Source organism: Perognathus longimembris, chromosome 22 (genome assembly GCF_023159225.1).
Source record: "Perognathus longimembris pacificus isolate PPM17 chromosome 22, ASM2315922v1, whole genome shotgun sequence".
NCBI lineage: Eukaryota > Metazoa > Chordata > Mammalia > Rodentia > Heteromyidae > Perognathus > Perognathus longimembris.
Window position 1 is genome coordinate 11,763,790 of NC_063182.1, and position 23,722 is coordinate 11,787,511.

General features: G+C 46.0%; 1 protein-coding gene across 1 annotated transcript in view; it reads left to right on the forward strand.

Annotated features, from left to right (window-relative positions):
* Thbs4 (thrombospondin 4) overlaps positions 1 to 22,392 on the forward strand; it is a 38,671-nt gene extending 16,279 nt beyond the window's left edge. Inside the window, exons 5-21 of the mRNA XM_048331138.1 lie at positions 51 to 102; positions 297 to 499; positions 2,708 to 2,845; positions 4,959 to 5,027; positions 5,968 to 6,120; positions 10,465 to 10,569; positions 10,806 to 10,913; positions 11,645 to 11,804; positions 13,576 to 13,694; positions 14,654 to 14,706; positions 16,430 to 16,623; positions 17,838 to 18,016; positions 18,722 to 18,770; positions 18,859 to 19,055; positions 19,218 to 19,390; positions 21,513 to 21,652; positions 22,164 to 22,392. Of these exons, the coding sequence (XP_048187095.1) occupies positions 51 to 102; positions 297 to 499; positions 2,708 to 2,845; positions 4,959 to 5,027; positions 5,968 to 6,120; positions 10,465 to 10,569; positions 10,806 to 10,913; positions 11,645 to 11,804; positions 13,576 to 13,694; positions 14,654 to 14,706; positions 16,430 to 16,623; positions 17,838 to 18,016; positions 18,722 to 18,770; positions 18,859 to 19,055; positions 19,218 to 19,390; positions 21,513 to 21,652; positions 22,164 to 22,225 (2,154 nt within the window). The 3' untranslated portion in view covers positions 22,226 to 22,392. The remainder of the gene's footprint in view (positions 1 to 50; positions 103 to 296; positions 500 to 2,707; positions 2,846 to 4,958; positions 5,028 to 5,967; positions 6,121 to 10,464; positions 10,570 to 10,805; positions 10,914 to 11,644; positions 11,805 to 13,575; positions 13,695 to 14,653; positions 14,707 to 16,429; positions 16,624 to 17,837; positions 18,017 to 18,721; positions 18,771 to 18,858; positions 19,056 to 19,217; positions 19,391 to 21,512; positions 21,653 to 22,163) is intronic.
* Positions 22,393 to 23,722: the final 1,330 nt, after the last annotated feature.

Below are 23,722 nucleotides of genomic sequence, written 5' to 3' on the forward strand. Positions count from 1 at the left end.
TTAAGTATTCCTGTCTAATCTTTTCCCCCTCACCCTTTCTATTTGTAAAGGTCAAGGAAACATCGTTTTTACGAAACACCATTGCTGAATGCCAGGCCTGTGGTCAGTAACTTTCTGAGTGGTTCTGAGTGAGGATAGATTTCTGGGGAGGGGATGGGCTGAGGGGAGGCCAAGGGCGGCAGCTCTGCCCAGTTAGGAGGAGGGGGAGAAAAGTTCATGGGGAAACAATATTTCATTTTATATCCTTTGTATTCCTTGGCCATGAATATGGATTGTTGGGGTTTTTCTTCTTCTAGGTCCTCTCAGCTTTCAATCCCCCACCCCAAACGCACTGGTCCCCCCAGCACCCCCGGCACCTCCGACGCGGCCTCCACGCCGGTGTGACTCCAACCCATGTTTCCGAGGTGTCCGATGTACTGACACCAGAGATGGCTTCCAGTGTGGGCCCTGCCCCGAGGGCTACACAGGAAACGGCATCGTCTGCTCTGACGTTGATGAGGTAACATTCAGGAGGACAGGCTAGAAGCTTCCTTGAACTGCCATGTCCTGAATCAAACCATAATCCGGGCTCGTGCCTACAATCCGTGAATATGTCCCTCTTTATGAATCCTTGGAGACATGGAGGCCCAATGAGTAACAGGAGGGGTGATGCACAGATGTGGTCATGTTGGCCACTCTCCTCTCTGTTTACAACTTTTCTACCCCTGGTTGCTACAGTGCTGTGGTTGGAGCAACATCTGCAGTGCTGTTTTTGTTTTTTTGTTTTTTGTGTTTGTTTGTTTTTTTTTGCCAGTCCTAGGCTTGGACTCAGGGCCTGAGCACTGTCCCTGGCTTCTTCTTGCTCAAGGCTAGCACTCTGCCACTTGAGCCACAGCGACACTTCTGGCCATTTTCTGTATATGTGGTGCTGGGGAATTGAACCCAGGGCCTCATGTATATGAGGCAAGCACTCTTGCCACTAGGCCATATCCCCAGCCCCGATTTCAGCAGTGCTGTTTTTTAATCTGCATTAGAACTGTGCCTTTCCTATATCTGGAAGGTTGAGCAGGGAGGATCTGTGCCAAGTTATAGTTTGGAAACCTTAATAGCTTTCTGTAGGCTTCTTAAAACAGAAGAGCAAAGGAAATCTCACACCAACAAGATCTGCTGAGGAAGCCTAGAACTTGTGAGTAGCACAACAGTAGTCAAGAATGGTGTCAATGAGAATAAATACAGCCAGTGCAGGTGGTGTGATCTCTGGGCAGAGCCTCAGAACTGGACTATGTCCATAGCAGATAAGAAGGCTGCCACTGAAACATGCCTCCTGGCCCACAGCAACCAGAGGAAGGCTGAAAGAAGAGGGGGAGGGAGGAAGGCAGGTAGCAACCTGAAACCCACCCACATCCAAGGGCCTGCGGGCTCATGGTGACACTCAGCCCATTACTAAACTGATTAGTAATTAAGCTCAGCCCTCGTATTCATCTCAGCTCTGGGGATGTCAGGAGGATCATGAGCTTGGAACCAGCCTGGCCTACATAGCTAGACCCTGTTTATTTTTATTTATTTTATTTATTTTTTTGCCAATCCTGGGCCTTGGACTCAGGGCCTGAGCACTGTCCCTGGCTTCTTTTTGCTCAAGGCTAGCACTCTGCCGCTTGAGCCACAGCGCCACTTCTGGCCGTTTTCTGTATATGTGGTGCTGGGGAATCGAACCTAGGGCCTCATGTATATGAGGCAGGCACTCTTGCCACTAGGCCATATCCCAGCCCCTAGACCCTGTTTAAAAAAGAAAAAGTTTCGAGTAATCCTTCAATCAGAGCGTTATCTGCATGCATTTCACAGAACTGCATCTGTTCTTTATCTGCGTGCTGGAATTTTTCTCTTTTTTGAAAGAACAGGAAGTGGTCATGTTTTTTACATTAGCTGAAGTTGGAGGGTTTGGTTTTTTTTAAGTGTAAGAACCTATCTCACAGTCTGTGAGGGCCTTGGAATAGCTATGAACTAGACAGGGCACGAAGGAAGCACAGACTGAGGGAATCATGTCTTACTGAAGAAGCACCAGCCCCTCTGTTTTCTTAAGGTCTTCCATGATGCTTTGGTAGTCATCTAGCAACCAGCTGACAGGTAGTCTGGGGGCATGGGCCATTCACAGGGATATATAAACCAAGTTAAAACACAGATGAGCTTACTACATTAGGAAGTAGATTGGTTAATATTAAGTATCCTTTTGATTTTGATGTGTTATTGTTCTATAATACAGCCCTAAATAAATAAATAAATAAAGGCAAACCCTCAGCCAGGGCCTGGTGGCTCATGCCTGTAATCCTAGCTACTCAGGAGGCTGACATCTGAGGACCATGGTTCAAAGCTAGTGCAGCCAAGAAAGTCCAAGAGATTCTTATCTCCAATTAATCAGCAAAAGGCTGAAAGTGGAACTGTGGTTCACGTGATAGAGTGGTAGCAGTCAACAAACAAACAAAAAGCTCAAGGATAACACCCAGACCCTGACATCAAGCCCCAGTTCCAGCACACACAACAAAAAAGACACCCCTTTACTAGGTGGGTCATTCAAGTCCAGTGGGTAACGATGAACTTGGAAACTTTAATTCTCTTACATAATTTTTCCACCAAAAATATCATTAATAAACAAGCATCTGTAAATAGTTGGGGGAAAGTTCAAGAGTGTTTTTTCCATATGGCTAAAGACTAATTTTTTTTTCCCCTCCAGTGTAAATACCATCCCTGCTACCCAGGTGTACGCTGTGTGAACTTGGCTCCTGGCTTCCGGTGTGACGCCTGCCCTGTGGGCTTCACAGGACCCATGGTGCAGGGGGTTGGAATCAACTTCGCCAAATCAAACAAGCAGGTGGGCTGAAGTTCTGCTCCTATCAGGACAATTTCCCAGCTCTTCATCAGACCCGTTCACCTCCTTGAGCAGCTTGTGCCATGTGGAATGCTGGGTACACCATGAGTGAATTGTCAAGTTTTCAATGCATTTCTGAGGATTGACACTCATAACATCCAGAAAAGAAGAAGCTATGAAAGCTGGAATAATAGAGTATTGCTAGAAAAATAGTAAATGGGTAACACTAGGTATGTGGCATGATTTCAGACTGCTTTTGCTGGATGCCTTTGGACATTTTGTCCTGCAGATTGAGAACTAGGGAAACAAATAAAAGCTTTGAAAAATTAGGTCCCTTTTATAGAGTCATTGTTGCCAATCAAAAGCCATTTTAGAGATGAGAAGATTTCAAGAGTAGAGAGAGAATCCCCCGAGGAAACTTTTTTCCTTATATATGCTATAAATTGCCATAAGAGTACTTCGTGACAGTATCCATTTATTTCCAAATGTTCTACTATATCCTGGTCATTATTTAACTGACTGACTGTGAAATGCTTTTTGATGTTTTTCACCCCTTTAAACGGGTTGGTCTATAAATATATCTGACTACCTTAGAGAAATTATTAGCTTTGAAGAAGGGCAAGAGTTCATTATATCCTCACCACCTAACAAAAGGCTATAGAGGGCACCATTTTCATACTGGAAAAAGGAGTCAAGCTGGACACAGAGAAATGACAAGGACCACTAGAGTAATGACCTCAAGTTTTTCTTCTCCTCCAAAGACAAAATCTCCAAGATGGACTAAACCAAGAAAAGTAGATAGCATGAAATATGCAGGACTTGATCCCCAGCAATATGGTAGACCAGGCTGAAATAGAGGGAGGCACTTTGTCAAAATGTGATAACAACTTTTAATGCATTATCAAAGGTCAAAAGAAATCAAAGGAAATGGTGCAGCTTCTAGAAACAAAGAAGAAAAGCCAGTGCTATGAATTGAAGCTGGGAGCGGGTAAGAGCAGGGATTTTGCAACACTTCCTCAGATACAGCAAGTGCTGTCTTGGAGCTTTAGAAAGCCTTAGCATGCCTGCCTAAAGCCAGAAGCCTTGGAGAATTACTCTCTTCATTACATTGAAATGAAAAAAAAAAATCTTTACTATCTCTAAGATGCACCAGAGTTTGACTTCAGCCTCAGGACATAGTTGGCATAAATGAAAATTGCCTGCCACAAAGCCAAGCACCAAGTTAATACCATATACAGTTATGAGCTTCTAATCATTATTAACACACACAGTGCAGAAAGACATGCCAAAATACTAGCATGAAAAAGCCAGTCCTGAAGCGGTAAAACCCCAAATGCCCTGGTTATAGTAAAAGAAATTCAGGGCCAATGGAATGTGCATGCAAAAATTCCAGGCTATAAGGATAGGTCCATAAATAGTAGTTCATATGAAGAAACTACGATGAAGAATCATGAAATGTTTCAGCTTAAATGGACAAATGGATAAGAGAAGAAATGAATCATCATAATTAAGGAATTGAGCTTTGTGAGAAAACCAAACAAATTTGAAAAGTAGCAAATAAAACTTTTATAGATGAGAAATAACTATTGATCAAGAAATAGTGAAACCGATTAGACCTAGCAAACTAGGAGTGCATATGCGGAGATATGAGCTTAAGGAATGCTTTGAGTATAAGCACCGAGAAATAAAGACATGAAAAAATAAACAGGAGACTAAGGGGCAAATGAGGACAGTAATGGGCAAAAAGCATTATTTGTCTAATGGGTAGACCAAAAAGAATACAAATAATAAAAGTGAAGAGAAGCAGAGAATTTTCCCGAATTGAAGAATTTGCAAGGAAGTAACACAGAATCCCATTAAAGGATAAGAATGCTAAACCCTTTATTGACTGAAAAGGCTCTAGAGATGCATTGTCCAAGTTTTCTTTTCTTAGCTACTTTAAATTCTGTAAGTTAGATTACTCATAGCCTGCTACAAATGCCCAGAGGTAGCTTAAATGCCACGGGTCAACATCCTACCTGAAATTCTGTCTTCACTCACAGAGAGGTCTTATTTTCATCTCTGTCTAAGCCACAGGTTTCTCTCCCTAAACCTTCTTTACACTCTTTTGTCGTAGGTGTGTGCTGATGTGGATGAGTGTCGCAACGGAGCATGCGTTCTCAATTCTATATGTATTAACACGTTGGTGAGTAGTTCCTACAGCTCTTCCAGTGAGAACCAAGTCTGGTATTGAAGCAAGCTTGTGCTCATGGGTCAGAACTCCAAATACACGTTGAACATACATGCATAGGATATGGGACACACGGAGAGAATTAGGACAAAAGTAGGTGCTGCACATACATTCACTATAAGGGTAATTTCACAAGTAATTTTCATGTAAGACTAATTTTGTAGATGTTGAGTTTGCATTGTATTTTCTGTGAAGATCACAATATGGGGGTGTTAGATAACTATTTATTATTCAATACAAATATTATGCTAGTACTTTAAAAATGTAAGAAGGTTGTTAGTTTATATTAACAGATCAGTGTTCAGTGACTACACAATTCCCAAGTAATACTCTTTCTTTTCCTAAAACTTTTGAAAAGTAATTGTATTAAATTAAAATCCTGCTGGCCACTGGTGGCTCACGCCTGTAATCCTAGTTACTCAGGAGACTGAGATCTGAAGATCCCAATTTAAAGCCTGCCCAGGCAGAAAGGCCCATGAGATTAACCAGCAAAAATTAACCAGCAAAAAGCTAGACACACAGTTGTGGCTTAAATGGTAGAGCGCCAGCCTTGAATGATAAAGCCAAGTGAGAGACAGGCCCTGATTTAAAGCCCTAGTACCTGCACACACACAAAAAAATAAAAATACTTTGAAAATATATGTACACACACACACTTGTGTTCAATTCTGTCTTTTACTGTCTTAATGGCTTGCTACAGAATCCAGTCTGATGATGGGTTGGTCAACATACACATGACCTTGTAAGACATGCAAGTAAGCAGAGATAGGCCTGGGCTTCGCTCAACCCTAGCATCGCTGAGGACATCCTTGAGTATTTCAGAAAATAAACAACAGCTCTAGGCTCCCAGCCACTGTGAGCTTCTGCCTCATAGTCTTCTCTTTGTCCTTCATAGGGATCTTATCGCTGTGGGCCTTGCAAACCTGGGTACACTGGTGATCAGACAAGAGGATGCAAAACAGAAAGAAACTGCAGAAATCCAGAACTGAACCCTTGTAGTGTGAATGCACGATGCATTGAAGAGCGGCAGGGGGATGTCACATGTGTGGTAAGCTATTTGATCATTTTACCTCTTCCATTTTAAACAACATCCTCCTCCAATTTCAACTTGCTTCAGGGTCAAGGCGCTGCAAAATGAAAATGCTGCTATCAGAGTGGGGGCCGAAAGTAGCATCAGCAGGGCACCTGGCTCTATGGGGAGCCGTTTGATGCCCATCTGACCTTGATTTGCTTCCCCCCACCACCACCCTCTTGGCCATGAGGCAAGGCCCCATCCCTTAGGCATTTGGGTGGTAGAGCCCCACTTTCCAGTCGCCTTCTGTGAAAAGGTCCATAGAGGCAGCAGCAGGGCCGTGAAGGAGCCACCAGTTTCCCCCTGCCCTGTCCGCTGTCATATCTACCTGTCCTGACCCTACGACATCCATTGTCAGTCCAGGGGTGAGTCACAGTGCAGAAGTAGCAGCTGGGCTGTTGTAAACCCTCAGAAACCTGTTTCCTGCAGGTAATTGGAAGAGGGTGATAGCACCATTTTCTGTGTGCCTCTCAGAACAGCATGTGGTCAGTCTCCCTATATATTCCTAGCCCTGGAGCCTGTCTGAGCAGGAAGAGCTGACAGAGAGCCCGGTCTGGGCCCTCTGTGCAGAGAGAGACTCCTTGGCATCATCATTACCAAATCCCAGGAAGCGGAGTCCTCTGATGGATTGGGGCACTGGCTTCAGATGCTCACTTCCTCTTCACTTGCAGGGCAGCTGGTGGCCCTTCAGTGATAGGGGTCCTCTCCTCTCTGGGAAGCAAGATGGAGTCTAGAATTTCCCCTTCTGTGTGTTGTGGGGCAAGGGGGTGTTGGGAATTAACCCTAGGGCATCATGCTGGCTACACTAGTACTCTACCAGTTCAGCTATACCCCCAACCCTTCTGCTTGTATTTGGTTTTTGAGATCGGGACTCACTAGCTTTGGGCTGACCTGAAACTCATGACCTTGCTGCCCCCACTTCCTCAGTGGCTGAGAATACAGGCATGCATCATCATGCCTGGCTTATCCCTGTCCACCCCCCATCCCCCCCGGCACCCATCCTAGGGCTTGAACTTAGGGCCTGGGAGCTGTCCCTGGGCTTCTCTGTGTTCAAGACTAATGCCCTACCATTTGAGCCACAGCACCACTCTGGCTTTTTCTGAACAGTTTATCGGAAATAAGTGTTCCTGCCTGGGCTGGCTTTGAATCACGATCCTCAGTTCTCTGCCTCCTGAGTAGCTAGGATCACAGGCGTGAGCTGCCAGCACCCAGCCCCCTCTTTTTTTATATACCTCACACTTAGGCTTCTTTCTTTCCTGGAAACTTTTCTACAGTAAGTCTATTACTTTTTATATGGGAATAATAAGAAAAGTCAAAAATAAATAGAAGAAATAAGTATAATAAAATCAGTCTTCTCTGGCAGTACAAATGTTCTGAAATAAGGTCAGAATGAAGGAATGTGCTGTGTCAGAGGGGAGAAATCCCACAATTTCCCTAATTCCTATTAGTTGGGTGTGTTTATTAAAAAAAAACAACACAGCAGTCATTAAAAGCAAGTGTATAGCTGCACTTAAATCCTCATTTTCTGTGAACAAATTGATGACTCCCCTAAGAGGGCGGGCGATGGGGCTCTTAATATGTTTTTGAATTTCTAATAAGGCACAACGACAGATGGTAAAAGATTAATAAACTCGGTGTGACTACTAAAATAATTTAATCTGCCAGAAAATGGCTCATTAAAAATGTATTTGTTCCTAGAGGAAATTTTTTTTCCTCATTAAAATGAGTCAGGAACCAGACCCCACAGCTGAACTTTCCAGGCCTTGTGAAGGTGTTGCTGAAACCATTGAGTGGGGGGAGCTTCTCGGGGGACAGGGGGGTCTGTTTGGAACCCTGCTTTCTAATGCTGGCTGTAGAGAGAGCACAGACAGGCTGCAGCAAGGAAGTGGCTGGTCTTCAAACACCTTACTGTGATTAGAGGCCAGGAAATTTCACAGACTCACGTAGCTTTTCCCCTTGGCTCTGTCTCTCTCAAATTCTTTCCATCTTCTCTCCTTTTCCCTCCTGTCCCAGTTTGACTTTTCTTCCCTTCGCAGTTCTGATTCCTTTTTGTGTTTTTTCCATGCCACCTCTTCCTTCTTCTCCTGTCCTGCCTGTTCCTTCCTGGAAAGCCCCCCGCCCCGCAGCCTGGGCTGATTTTCAGACCCTCCTCACGCCCTTCTGAAAGGGTTTCCTTTCTCCATGAAGTGTCAGCCGCCCTTTCAGTGGGCCACAGTGGGTGTGGATTATCAGAGGGGGAACCAAAAGTGAACACTAGTCACATGGAACTGGGCTAAGTCAGACAGGGACAGAAAGTCAAAGGGACAGAAAGGATGTCACGTTTCCCAGCTCTGGGGGCCTGGTCAAGGCACAGACCCAGGCTGAGCTTCCTTGACTCTTCTGCAAAAAGGGGAAATGGTGGCCTGACAGCATTATTGTACGCACAAATATAAGAGTAGGAAAGCATCCAGTTCAGCTGGGTACCAGTGGCTCATGTCTAGTGACTCAAGAGGCTGAGATCTAAGGATCGTGATTCAAAGCCAGCCCAGACAGAAAAGTCCCCATGAGGCTCTTGTCTCCAATTAACCACTCAAAAACCAGAAGTGGCACTGTAGCTCAAAGTGGTAGAGTACTAACCTTGAGCAAAAGAGCTCAAGAACAGCACCCAAGCTCTGAGTTCAATCCCCACAAAGAAGCCAGTTCAAAACAACTGCTATCCTTGGCCTATTCAGCTATTAGTGTGTGCTTGCTCTCAGCTGCTGTGGGTAGCCACAAAGCTGCCACAACCTGACATAGCCTCATATTAAGCCTGCAATGGACTTCTATACAAAAGAAAGTTCCCACCATCCATTCCCAAAATCTAGGATTTGGACATCTCCTTGGCGGGAGGGGGAGTAGAGACCTATTACTTCATGCAGAGGACTATCTTCTGCTAAAAGAAAAGACTATAAGTGGAGACTAAGTACTTTGGAAGATTTTCTTTAATGGAAGTTGATCCAGAAGACTGTTCAATTCAGATATACAAGTACAATGCAAGATGACACATAAGTAGTCACGGTGTGTGCATGCCTATAATCCCAGGACTTGAGGGGCTGAGCCAGGAGAATTATAGGTTTGAGACTAGCCTGAGCTACAGCAAGACTCTGTCTCAAAACAATAACAACAACAAAGAAAAGAGGAGGGGAGTGGTCAATAAACTATTACAAATACAGATACCTCTTTGAACCAGGAATTTTTGACAGTGAAACTAGCACACATGCAGAATGACAAATGTACCAGAATTATCTATAAAAAGCATCATTAGAAATAGGAGACAGGTGTTCAAAACTTGACATCTATCAGTGAGAAACAATGATGTACATGAACTAATATGAAAAGAGGAAGTGGTGCTGTGGCTCAAGTGGTAGAGTGCTAGCCTTGAGCATAAGAAACTCAGAGACAGCACCCAGGCCCAGAGTTCAAGCCCCAGGACCAGAAAAAAAATATGAAAAGAGCTCCAAGGTAGTTTTTTTAAGGTATACAACAGTATATACATGTAAATGTATGGTACCAATTGAAAGAAGACATAAAGAGAAAAAGACCGTGTGCATTAGATGGTCTCTGTAGACTATTTCTGATGGTCTACATGGTAGTGGGTTGCTTGATTACCTTAGCTACCGGTGAGACAACCCATTTCCCTACCCATCTCCCTTTAAGTGTTTCCAATTAGTAACTATTGGAAATTAAATAGTACTTCTTTGTTCATTTTTCATGCCAGTCCTGAGGCTTGAACTCAGAGCCTGGACACTGTCCCTTAGCTTTTTTGCTCAATGCTAATGCTCCACTACTTGAGCTACAGCCCCACTTCCAGGTTTTGGGTGATTAATTGGAGATGAGTCTTATGAACTTTCCTGCCCAGACTGCAATCCTCAGCTGGAGTAGTTAGGATTACAGGCATGAGCTTCTAATGCCTGGCTATTTGTTTCTGTTTCTGATGTGATACTCTGGTTTGAACTCAGGACCTTGTAGGTTTACGTGCCCTACCTAGTTTAACTGCACTGCTAACTAGTGACATGTCCCTCCGCCCTTTTATACTTTAGGTTAGTTTTCAGACAGACTCTCAAGTTTTTGCCTCTGCTAGCTGAGCTCGTGATTCTCTTATGTATGCCTTTTGCATACCTGGGACTAGCAGTGTCAGCCACCTCACTCAGTCCATTAAATAGTTTTTTAATCCCAGTCGATGAGACTCAGGCTCCCGGCCCTTCCTGGGAAGATGCTCATTGTTGAAGCAGAGGCCCTGTGGACCTCCTTCCCCAGTGCCAGGCTCCATTTCCAGACCTGTAACGAGCTTTCTTGTCACAGTGTGGAGTTGGTTGGGCTGGTGATGGCTACGTCTGCGGAAAGGACGTGGACATTGACAGTTACCCTGATGAAGAACTTCCATGCTCTGCCAGGAACTGCAAAAAGGTAAGGAGGACAAGCAGGGGGAAAGTACACAAAGGCTGTGGCCTCTCCAAACCTACATCTGACATCAGAGAGAGGTTCTGCAGATCCCACTTACATTATATTTTTAATAGGTGTGATCTTAAAGCAAAGCAGCCATTGACATTAAAGCCAGGCAGCCACCATCTGTTTGGGGAGCAGGAATAGTTTTTGACATGAAGAAAATATACAGGATGTTACTGAACTGTTTCCTCACGTAGGACAACTGCAAGTATGTACCAAACTCTGGCCAAGAAGATGCAGATGGAGATGGTGTTGGAGATGCTTGTGATGAGGACGCTGATGGCGATGGGATTCTAAATGAACAGGTACCTGCTTTGTGGGGGGGACCTGCAAACTGCCACATGGCAGGCATGGTGGAGAAAAGCCCACGAAGTGAACTGCTAATCATCCCAAATGTTACTTCTGTGCCTGTGTTCCTGCAGCACTGTAATTAATTTCCCTAGAAGAACCACAAATGTTTTAAAATATACAACTAAGCTGGGCACTAGTGGCTCACACCTATACTCCTAGCTATTCAGGAGGCTGAGATCTGAGGATCATGGTTCAAAGCCAGCCTGGGCAGGAAAGATCATGAGACTCTTATCTCCAATTAACCACCAAAAAACTGGACGTGGCACTGTGGCTCCAAGTGGTAGAACACTAACCTTGAGCAAAAGAGCTCAGGGACAGTGCTGAGACCCTGAGTTCAACCCCCACAACAGACAAATAAAAAAAAAAAAAAACACCATACAACTGACAGCCAGGTATCTGTGGCTCATGCCTGTAATCCTAGCTACTCAAGAGACTGATATCTGAAGATTGCAGTTCAAAGCAAGCTAAGGCAGAAAAAGTGTGTGTGTGTGTGTGTGTGTGTGTGTGTGTTCTTACATATATACTTACATATACATATTATGTGTATATATTATATATATATATTTATGTATATACAGACACACACACCTGACAGACATGGTCACCAAAGCTCTGACCATTCATAACAGTGGGGAAATGAATCCAGTAGAAGTCTGAATAAGTGTCCCACTGCCTCCTTTTTCAGGATAATTGTGTCCTGACCCACAATGTGGACCAAAGGAACAGCGATAAAGACATCTTTGGGGATGCCTGTGACAACTGCAGGACTGTCCTAAATAACGACCAGAGAGACACCGATGGGGACGGCAAAGGAGATGCCTGTGACGACGACATGGACGGGGATGGTGGGTTTGCTTCACTGTCTTTTACTGAGGATTTATTTGTCCCCTTTTCTGTGTCCTCCATCAAGTGTAGAGACAGAATTGCTTGCTCAAGCTCCTCCACCCAGTAGTTCATTTTGGCCTGTATTGGGCAGCTCATGCCTTACAGCCCTGTTTAATAACACCGATGTTTCTGGAACTTTGTACCATTTCCAGAACTCTGTTAACATCCCTTTCAGCAGTGTGACATCAGGGCACTGCTTTTGCAGAGCCTCTGCCTTCCCTAGCTATTCCCCTTTCCAGGCTCCAATCCCCTTTGTGACCCAAGCCTAGGGAGATGAGCTTTGAGCAGGGCCATGGGGACCCCTTAAAGGTAGGCTTCCTCTGTGAGCGAGGCATTTCCAGGGAGGTGTGGCCACGCCCTGCCTGTTCTGGGCCAAGATGTAGAAGCAGAAGTGCTCAGCTTCAGAGACTCCACGACTGAGACTTCCTGTGAGGTCCGAGTGAGGGGCTCCTCCTAGAACTTGTCAGCCCCGAGGCACCATGGGACCTGAGGGAGGATATTTGTTTTTTTGTTTGTTTGTTTGTTTGTTTAATTTTTATTATCAAACTGATGTACAGAGAGGTTACAGTTTCATACGTTAGGCATTGGATCCATTTCTTTTTTTTTTTTTTTTTTTTTTTTTTTGGCCAGTCCTGGGGCTTGGACTCAGGGTCTGAGCACTGTCCCTGGCTTCTTTTTGCTCAAGGCTAGCACTCTGCCACTTGAGCCACAGCGCCACTTCTGGCCGTTTTCTGTATATGTGGTGCTGGGGAATCGAACCCAGGGCCTCATGTATACGAGGCAGGCACTCTTGCCACTAGGCCATATCCCCAGCCCTGGATCCATTTCTTGTACCGTTTGTTACCTCGTCCCTCATTCCCCCCATCCTCCTCCCCCTTTCCCTCCTCCCATGAGGTGTTCAGTTCACTTACACCAAGCAGTTTTGCAAGTATTGCTTGTAGTTGTTTGTCTTTTTTTACCCTGTGTGGGAGGATATTTGTTTCTGAATGGATTCCATAGCATATAGACAGCTATCATTAAAAGCATAGTCCAGAAATTGAGAGTTTCTGACATTTATATCACATCATAAAAGACTATCTGGAGAAAAATTCTAACCACTCCAAACACACACACGCACACACACACACACACACACACACACACACACACACCAAGAATATCCACACATACCTAAAATATGACCTCAACTTCTGTGACCCCCAACTGATGGCCCCAATCCAGCAATACCCAGCAAACCAGCTCAGTGAGACACACCAAAGCAAGCTCCAATTTGTATCATCTGTTGGTTTCCACAATGTTACTTCTCTCATCATCCTTCATTCCAAGCTACCAATATGACATGATTGAATGTACAAGGGGGATGAGAGGGCGTCGGTGGGTCTGGCTTCAACACACCATTGCCCAGAGCTCTTGTGCCTTGGTCATAGTCCAGGCACCTGCCTCTGTAGGGCCAGCCCACGTAATCATCATGACCCCATCTTTAGTTACTATCACAGCCCTTGACATCTAGGATAAATGGAAGTGCTAATTGCTTCAAGGTGCCATTCATTCTTTTAAGTTTTCCTTTGAAATAACCTCCAGGTAATTGCTGAGAAAGGTAGTGGCAATGAGATCATGGCCCAGTGGAAGTAACTGACCCCAAGGCCTGGATTGTAGAGCAGCTAAACGTCCCTGTATTCCATCCCTATCTGTGACATCCCCCTGACCCAAGGGAACATTCTTTTCTTGCAGGAATAAAAAATAGCTTCGATAATTGCCCCAAAGTCCCCAATCGTGACCAGCGCGACAAGGATGGTGACGGCGTTGGGGATGCCTGTGACAGCTGCCCTGATATCAGCAACCCAAACCAGGTCAGAAGGACACTGCGGAGGTGAAACTCTGGGCTAGACTCCTTTGTGCACACACTCCTTTCTTTAAGAGCAGTGTGGAGGCACGCATAGCAGAGCCTGTTAGCCAGTTCTTCACAACTGCTACTTTTATAAGGAAGCACAAAAAGGAAACGTACTCACTACCTGACTTAGGTAACTGCAACCCCTCTGTACATCACCTTGACAATAAATAAATAAATCACAGGTGGGGAAATAATACACCTGAGGCCTGAGCATGACGGGCTGCAGCTACAAGAGGCTGAGTGGAAGCTTCTGAGCTCAGCTCACAGATGTAGAGCACCAATGGCACTAGTCACATGGGCTTAATGACACCCTGTATTTGGAGGTCTTTTTGAAAAACCAACAGAACATGGTAAGGAACCACTGGAAGCCTAATCACATGTCCCTCTAGCCCCAAACGCCTACCCAGCCTGTGTATCCGTCAGTGACATACTCCGTTTCTCTTCTTATCCCCCTGCCTTTCTGGATTATGGGGCAGGATGTGCCATTTGTTTCTGGGACCCTGAGAGAGAGGAGTCGTTCTTGCCCTCGTCGCTCACTCCCCACTTTCAGTCACTTCCAAAATGCAGAAGTGAAGCAAAGTCAAGTTTCCTTGTCCCCCAGTGTGTGCTTGGCTTCCTTCCAACTCGTGCCAGAGGACCTCGTCTCCACCTGCCACCGCGCTGCCCCGACACCCTTTCCAATCAGCTCATCTGGTGTGTAGGCAGTCCCTCCACGAAGCTTGGTATTTTAGAAGGCTTTTTTGAAAATTCAGCATTTTGCCTACACCAATATGGTGTTGTCCTTTTGCAGTTTTGTACTGCCTAAGTTCCAGAGAAATAATTCCTAAAATCCAGTGAAGACGGGCCAGCTCTGCCTTCTCTGGGACATTCTGTACATGCAAGCCCAAGGATAACTAACGTGTTATGTTCTCTTTGCAGTCGGATGTGGATAATGATCTGGTTGGGGACTCCTGTGACACTAATCAGGACAGGTAAGGCTCATCTCCCAGCTGTAGAGAGGCAGGTGGAAACATCTTAAGAGAGCTTTCATTGTCAAGAGTTTCTGATGATGCCTTCTTTGGGATCTCTGGGTGAATTTGGCTGCTGGTGGGGCCATAGCTCTGCCTCTGGTCAAGGCCATCATACTCCTCTACAAATGTAGTATAGGAGCAGTTATGTCCAATGGGCCACTAGACAGTCCAGCTACTGAGTTCTCTTAAAGGAGAAGCAGTCTAGCCAATGAGCTCCATGGTGAGACACTGGATATACATCTCTCTCACAGGTCAGGTATAGCCTTTTCTCTCTTGGGGAATTCTTTGAATCAGGCAGTTGGGACAGGGATAGCAAGGCAAGGATTCCAAAGCAAAGCAGGAGAGGCCTAGCTTCCCTCCCAGTACCTGGGTCATAGACTCAATTCTCTATGCAGCCTTGCTCAAGGACAGCTCTTGGGATGTCCCATCTCCTTTGTGCTCCATGTCCTTGCTTGTGCCAGTGCAGACCAGTTAAATTAACTTAAACATTTCCTCTGTTTCTTAAGAGTCTTTTTTTTCCATTTACAAAGAAGAGATGATTAAATGCATCTTTCAGATTATAGGGAAGGCTCAGGATAAGGGACGTAAAGCTTCCAATGAAGTGCTGGCCCTTGGGTGACATGGAGAAAAATGCTATCCCAGTACAGGAGCGGTTGGGAGGGGGGCAGGGGCTGAGATGAATGGCTCTTTTCCTTGCAGAGAAGAAGGTAGGACTGGTGCCCTGCCAACTACCTAAATAAACTACATCAAGAACATTTCCTGTTGCTGGTCATTCTGTCCTGATTACCATCTATGGAATTTTCTAAAATAGCCTATCCTATCAAACTCTAGATGTTTTCCTAAAACAAATGACTTGTTGTGCCGCATTTCAATTCCCACAAACTTGAACCTTGGGGAGGACAGGAATTGCTTGGTTTCACATACAATGATCTAGGGCAGTATAGAATGGCTGCTAATGGAAAAAGCTCAATCTTATGTTGTTAAAAAAAAAAATCAGCCTTGCTGTACAACACAGTTCTGCCATTTGAACTACAGTTTACCACTTGTCCAAGTGAGCCTCAGTTTCTTTAAGCCCCTTCTGCTCAAAGAAGGGAAAATGGGGTTTGAAAGGGATATAGTGGCCCCTATACTCCTGGCTCCTCTCCTAGAGAATGCAGGGGCAGTTCCCAGGACGGGACAGGAGGCAGGTAGAGTAGGGCAAAAGGAATAGCCATTCTGGTCCCAGGTGGCCATGAGAGGTCTCAGTAGACTCTAAGAATCCTCTAAGGGACAAAGAAGACTCACCCTTAGGTGGCCCATCAAGCTACAAAGAAGTCAGGGCCAGCTTGAACTCCTGAATTCAAGCAGTACTCCCATCAAATGAAAAGAAGAGGGGGAGTAATAACCAGGTGGACAGAGATGGCGCATCCTGAGAAGTCCTTTCAGTGGGCTGAGCTGGGATTCCCACGTGTCCTCTGAATTGGTGTCATCTAGCAGTCCCCAGGGATGGTCAGGAACCTCTGTCACAAATCACAGAAGCAGTCTCTTATCTTCTTGAGTAAGAAATGATTGTTTAAGAGGTTGAGAAAGTGGGAATATTGTCTCTGAGGCCCAAATGTCTTATCTGCTTATCAAAGCAAATGACTCTCCTGGGGCTGATGTAAAAAACCAAGACACTCCTGCCTATCCGTTCTCTCCTCTGCAGTGATGGAGATGGCCACCAGGACAGCACAGACAACTGCCCCACCGTCATTAACAGTGCCCAGCTGGACACGGATAAGGATGGAATTGGTGATGAGTGTGATGATGATGACGACAATGATGGCATCCCCGACCTGGTGCCCCCTGGCCCAGACAACTGCCGGCTCGTCCCCAACCCATCCCAGGAGGATAGCAACAGTAAGTTGGCTCAGGAGCTGGGCTCCCTCCAGCCAGGCATGAGATGACACCTCCCCCAGGGCCCTGAGGACGCAGTGCTGTTCCAGGGCTCGCAGCTCCCATCATCTGCTGCTTCAAGCCAGCTTCTCCGTGTAGCTGCAGCTTGCATGCCCTTGGCCTGTAGACTCCGGAGAGAGAGCCACCTCCAACTCAAGCAAAGCTTTGCAGCTTTGCATCTTTCTAAGCAGCCAGACATGAGATCACAGAACAGGCTACAGCCACATAATACAGCTCAGTCCCCCAAGGGCCTAGAGATCAGCTTCACAGTCTTGCCCATTTTTACCGGGAGCGAGATAGACAGGAGGACTCAGTAGACATGGTGTAGGCTGGGTTCCCAAACCCAGATACCTGCAGAGCCAGGCAGGGAAGGTACTATGTACCCAGCCAGACACGAGAAGGCAGGGAGTGGAGGGGAGCACAGTGAGCTGAAGAGGGCTCATTCACACCGACACAAATTCAAATAGTTCCAATTTATATTAGCTTGAACAAAATACACTGTGGATTAGACTAAGCCTACATGCCACTAAAAGCTCATCTAAGATTCAGGTAATGATAAGCTTTGTGGCCTACAAAGTCCTATAGACATTTGCTTATGGTAGGTCAGGCTTAAGACCCACCACTTAGACCCCAACTGCATAGAATAAGAACTTGCTGGGGACAGATTAGAAGCCAACTGCTCAAACTGGTGTTATAAGTGGCCAGATGCTTGTGGCTCATATGTGAAACTCCAGCTACTCAGGAGGCTGAGATCTGAGGAACATGGTTCAAAGCCAGCCCAGCCAGGAAAGTCCATGAGACTCTTATCTGCAATTAATCACAGAAGAAGCTGGAAATGGTGCTGTAGCTCAAGTGGTAGAGTGCTTGCCTTGAGTAAAACAAGCTTAGGGACAGTGCCCAGGCCCAGAGTTTAAGGTCCATGACTGGAAAAAAGAAGAAAGAAAAGAAAAGCAAAAAGAAACTCTCAGTGTCCTCTGAGGGCTGGCCAGCTCCCTCACCATGCCGCTCCAGGATGGGGCACAGCTTAGCTGGGAAAGACCCACCCCAGGGCTCCTCTCCCAACAATGGTGGAAACTGTTGGCCCTGGGCAGGCTTGGGCTTGTCTCTCCTGCATAGCCTCTTTTCACCAAGGGAAGGTGGGCATTACTGAGCTCCTGTCCCATTTCTTACCCACTTAGGGGATGGGGTAGGAGACGTCTGTGAGAGTGACTTCGACCAAGATCACATCATCGATCGGATTGACGTCTGTCCAGAGAATGCTGAGATCACCCTGACAGACTTCAGGGCCTACCAGACTGTCGTCCTGGATCCCGAAGGGGATGCCCAGATCGACCCCAACTGGGTGGTCCTGAACCAGGTGAGTGTCTTGGGGTTGGCCACAGCTCTGCTTTGCCTCTAACAGACGCATCTGACAGCAGGAAGCACCATTTAGAGGCTGCTGACCACCATCCAGGCCCTGCCCAGGTGGTACTCAATGTGTCCCAGTAGCCCTGAGATGAAGAGCTTGTCTTCTGCCCACATCCAAGACGATGAAATGAAGTCTTAGGAAGCTTTAATGCTTGCTAATGGTGGCACTGCAGTAAGTGGCTTCAACAAGTAGGACTGGAACCCAGGCAGTCTAGAACCTAGAACCTAGAACCACACCCCTGACCTCTATAACAGACTGCCTCCTGCAAGTCCTCTTACTGTATAAGAAGAACAGCACAGAGAGGTTTAGAAAACTTTCCAGACTCACAGAGCAAATTGTGTTTATCAGGGGTGTGTGTGTGTGTGTGTGTGTGTGTGTGTGTGTGTGTGTGTGTGTGTATGTTATGGTCCCCAGGTTAACGCTTACTGAATTAGTTCAAGTGACAATCTTAGCAACATTACTTCTTGTCAGCTCTGAGCTTCATTCAAAACTTGACCACTTTTTTCTGGTACGTGAAGCATAAAGCAAGATCGGGAAAGTACTGAGATAATGAAGTCCTTCTACTGGTCGCTTGTTGTGCCTGAGCTTGTGGGCTTCCCCGATTTCACTTGGCCCTTTTCAGGGCTGTTCTTAACCCTTCAACTCTTCCCACAGGGCATGGAGATCGTGCAGACCATGAATAGCGATCCTGGCCTGGCAGTGGGTATGTGCAGCCCCGTTACAGCTCCTGCAGGATTGTACCAGCTGCCATTATGGCTTGTCTTGTGTTCTAATCTTACCTGCCTCTGCAGGGTACACTGCTTTTAATGGCGTTGACTTTGAAGGCACCTTCCATGTGAATACCCAGACAGATGATGACTATGCAGGCTTTATCTTTGGTTACCAAGATAGCTCCAGCTTCTACGTGGTCATGTGGAAGCAGACAGAACAGACATACTGGCAAGCCACACCGTTCCGAGCTGTTGCAGAGCCTGGCATTCAGCTCAAGGTATCGATGGTTCGAAGGCCTTCGTTTCCCTTTCTTCTGGGCCCTGAACCTTCCTTTAAGTTCTAAGTTCTCCCAAATGGTAATTAAGCTCGGAACCCGATGCGTTCATGCTGATGTGAGCTGTGTGTCCCATTCTAACATCTGGCCTGTGCCCTCCTCCAGGCTGTGAAGTCTAAGACAGGCCCCGGGGAGCACCTCCGGAACTCCCTGTGGCACACAGGGGACACCAGCGACCAAGTCCGGCTGCTGTGGAAGGACTCCAGGAACGTGGGCTGGAAGGACAAGGTGTCCTACCGCTGGTTCCTGCAGCACAGGCCCCAGGTGGGCTACATCAGGTAGGCCAGGCCCCTCCTCTCCCGGAACAAGGCCCACGCTCCCTCTGCAGCCCAAAGCGCCATTTCTCCTAGCAGTCCTGACTCCGGAGAGTCCTCAAGAACTTGCCAGAACTTCTCCAGTCTCCAGCCAGGGCTCCCAGGGAAGATGACATGAGCCTCAGCTGACACCTAAACCGAAGGGCCAAGCTGGGGAGCGGGGGTACTTGAGTGGGAAGGAGCGTGAGGCATGGGTGAGCGTGAACGGTGGTAAGCTTGGGCCATGCTCTTTGGGGAAGCCTGATAGTGCACCTGCTGAGGAGGACGAGCTGGGCTTGGAGGGGGCATGTTCTGCTGAGATGCCGCCCACCCCTTCCTAAGGCTCTTCTGGACCCTGTCATCACTTCCTGTTTCATGATTCACACCGAGGGCACCGAATCCTTTCTGAGTCATGAACACCATGAGAATAGCACCTGTGGGATATTTGTTTCTGATCCTGGGCCTTGAATTCAGGACATAGACACAGTCCTTTCGGGGTTTTGTTTGTTTGTTCTTTTTTTTTAAATCAAGGCTAGTACTCTACCACTTGAGCTAACCTCCACTTTTGGCTTTTTTAGTGGTTAATTAGAGATATGAGTCTCATGGACTTTGCTGCCTGGGCTGGCTTTAAACCTTGATCCTCAGATCTCAGCCTCCTGAGTGGCTGTGTGAGCCCCCAGCGGCCAGCTCCACCTGTGTCTTTTTTATCTTGCTATGCTCAGGGCCAGCACAATGCCTGGCACAGACGATACACAGTAAGAATTGTTCATTGCACAGGCCAGTGTGATCTGCCTGATTCCTTTAGAGGACTGAGTTTTAACTGCTCTCAGGAATTACCATGGCAGAGGGCTCCATCTTTGAATTTTAGACAGTGTACTTAACTTTTTTCGCTTCTCACACATGGACATGTAGCCTCATGTCAGCTCTGGCACGAGCACATTTAGGGAGGCTGCAAATTGTACTCCCCTGCCCAAGCTAGAAAAGCAGCTTTAGTGGAACCAGAAGGGCTGAGGGATAATTCATATTCTCTGCTTCTTTGTGGCATTATGTCCAATGTACTCTGTCTACTACACAGTAAGAAATATATTCTGATCATGCTGTCAGCTCAATTCAGCCAATTGCCCTTTTTAAGGGACAAATATTTTGAAATGCCGCTTCCTCCTCTGCCCCCAAATGAGATTGCCAAAAAAATAATCTACCTGTGCTTATAATTTTAGAAAAAGCTGAGCCCTAACAATATATGAGAAAGAATAAATCCATATGCAACATGATCTTGTAAACTTGGGGGCACAAGCACACCAGAAGACAAAATGAAATAGACACAGCCACATGGCTTAAATGCAGATTGCTGTGTCAATGACTTAAGAATCACAATGGTGTTGCCAATGGTGATACAAAGTTCTAAAATGGCGAACAACTCTTCGTCTTCAAATCAAACAGAGGACTCTGTAGATTCCCAATTTATCCTGGAAAATTCCATTTACGTTAAAATCAGTGCAGAGTATACTTGGTGTTCAAATAAAAATGAGTTTGGCTGTAACTTTGCTACCACACATGTTTGCCTTCCCTTGTGCCTAGAGGAAACTCCACAAGTATACAGGGTGTGGGCCAAACTCGGGCTGTTCTCCCCAAAGCACTGCAGGACATCTAGTGACCCTGGCTATGTCATTCAATACCAATGTGGCAACCAAAAGAGCCCCTGCAGATGTCTAAAGCTACTTCTGGAGTGTTGACTCCTGTGTTAAGCATGATGTCCACACAAGATAACACCCAAAACAAGTCACAAAGTCCCTCACTCGTGACACAACAAGCTATTTCTTTTCAATTCAGCAGCAAGTACCTATCACATTTTTCTAGGCGCCTGGCATCACGTTAGGCCATTTGAAAGGCAAGTTACACAGTCATGATGAACACGCACGTCCTCCCCTCAGAATCTTTCCGTTGCAAAGGGAAGAGGAATTAACTGGAGCCCAGTTCGGGGCAGTGGGAATCAGAGTAGAAAGGCAAGGGTATAAGTAGGAAGTGGGACCCTGGCCCTGGTCTCGCCATGAGTCTTCCCCCCTGGCTTAGATGTCATGGAGACCTCCTCTACCTGTGTTGTCTGCAGAGTGCGATTTTATGAAGGCTCCGAGCTGGTGGCTGATTCTGGGGTCACCATAGACACCACCATGCGTGGAGGCCGACTTGGCGTCTTCTGCTTCTCTCAAGAGAACATCATCTGGTCCAACCTCAAGTATCGCTGCAATGGTACCGCTTACTTTTACTATTAACCAATATAATTATCAGAATTAATCAAACAACACTACCTTATTTCTATAACATACTTTCTGCCTCAATGGCCCAAACTCATATGCTCATTAAAACCTGATCATCTCTGTAACAGATAAGTAGTAGACCTCAGTTTTCCTCTTTTACAGATGTGGAAATTGAGATGCATTGACTTTAACTGCATGATTTAGGGTGTGGGGTTCAGGAAGAAACGAAAGTTTAATTTACCTTTCTTTTCATGTGGCTCAAGTGTAGTCACAGACAGAAAAGCCACTCTGCTTGCTGATTTTCTTTAGGTCTCTGCGTGAGCACTGCTGGTCTTATAGCCAACAATTTGCAAAGCCGCCTGAAACAGAAAATGGCCTTGGGCCTTGCAGGGCCTCTTGGGCAGGCAGGCAGTGCCCCCTACAGGGAATAGTGTGCAGTGGCCAGAATTCCTGGGTGACAGAATCTTTGTTAACCATCTCCCATGTGCTCCTTCTTGTTGCAGACACCATCCCAGAGGACTTCCAGGAGTTTCAAACCCAGAATTTCGATCGCTTGGATAATTAAGCTAAGGAAGCAATTCACAACTGATTTCCTAAACACTAAAACCATATATTTTTAGCATCCTTTAATTTTCCTTATATATGCTGTGGCTTTCTTTCACCTGCCCAAATATATAACAACCGTTTTTCATACAAATGTGGAAATAAAGGACAAGAGATCGTTTCTAACAAATTGTGACACTCAGAAGTTGTTTCCGTATGGTTCAGGCTTCCATGGCATAGGTGTTTTTCTGAGGGATGGACAGAGAATTTGCAGGGTGCGTCTGTCTCCTCAAGTGAGTAGTCTGTGCACTTGAGCATGTACGTGAATCAGAAGACCCAGGTAAGAGGTCTTACCTGGGGTCACACTAACTAGCTTCGCACCTGACAGGTCAGTGCTGGCCTCTGTGTCTTCCCCATTCTGAGGTGGGAGGTCCCAGACACACTTCCCCAGGGGCACTTTCCCTGAGAAGACTTCTTCCCACCCATCCCGGGTCAGACCGACCCAGTTCTTCCTGATAGTTCCAACCACGCCCATCTCCCCTCCCCACCCCACACACTTTCCACGCAGCCATTAAGGGGATTCTGACCACTTATTTATATATTTGACGCCCCCTAGTGGTGTATAAACATACTGAAAATAAAGGATCATGTCATTCCACCCAGTACCCCACGGTAGTAGGTGTGAAGTAGCTATCAATAAATGTTGGCTGGATGAAAAAGTGAAGAATGGAAGCCTCTTTTCCTTGGCAGTACTGGGATTTGAATCCATGACCTCATACATGTACTCTAGCACTTGAGCCACACACCTAGTCCTCCATGCCTCTTATGTATTAAACTATGGTATTACTAACAGCTCTTTGTACAGGGCAGAAACTAGCCTAATGTGTATTATCCTTTTTTATTTTCCCAGAGAGCCAGAAATATTTTGTACATTCCCTAGAAATTTAATTCCAAAGAACATCACTGAATAGTATTATATTCTTCTACTCTGGAATTACAAGGCATAGCTTGAATCATAAATAAAGGATACGCACTGTTAGCATGATTTGCTGTAAATTTTTAGTAGTCAGATAACACAATGGAACATACATAACCACTATGAGACACAGAGGGGTTTTGGACATCATCTCCAAGTGTCAGGCCTAAAGGTATGTGTCACCTCTTTAATTCAGGACATTTGATATCCTACATCGAGACTTCAGAGAGCAGGCATAATGGCATGTGCTTGTGGTCCCAGAGACTCAGGAGACAGAAAAAGTTACAAAACCCAGGAAGCACTAGAGAAAAGCTAGCCAGACAGAGTCTGTGGAGATGAGTTAGTAGGTACCTTCCACGTGCCCCCCAAAGTCACCCCCTTGGACTTGTAGACTATTTTTTATCCTCAACCTTAGCACAGTGACTCAAACTCTGTGGCAGTTCTATTGGGTTAGTGATTTTCCCATTAAGCCTATCTTGATAGTAATGGCTCCAGGAGTTGGCATGGATGTCGTTATACACCTGCTAGTGTGAACTCATCCCA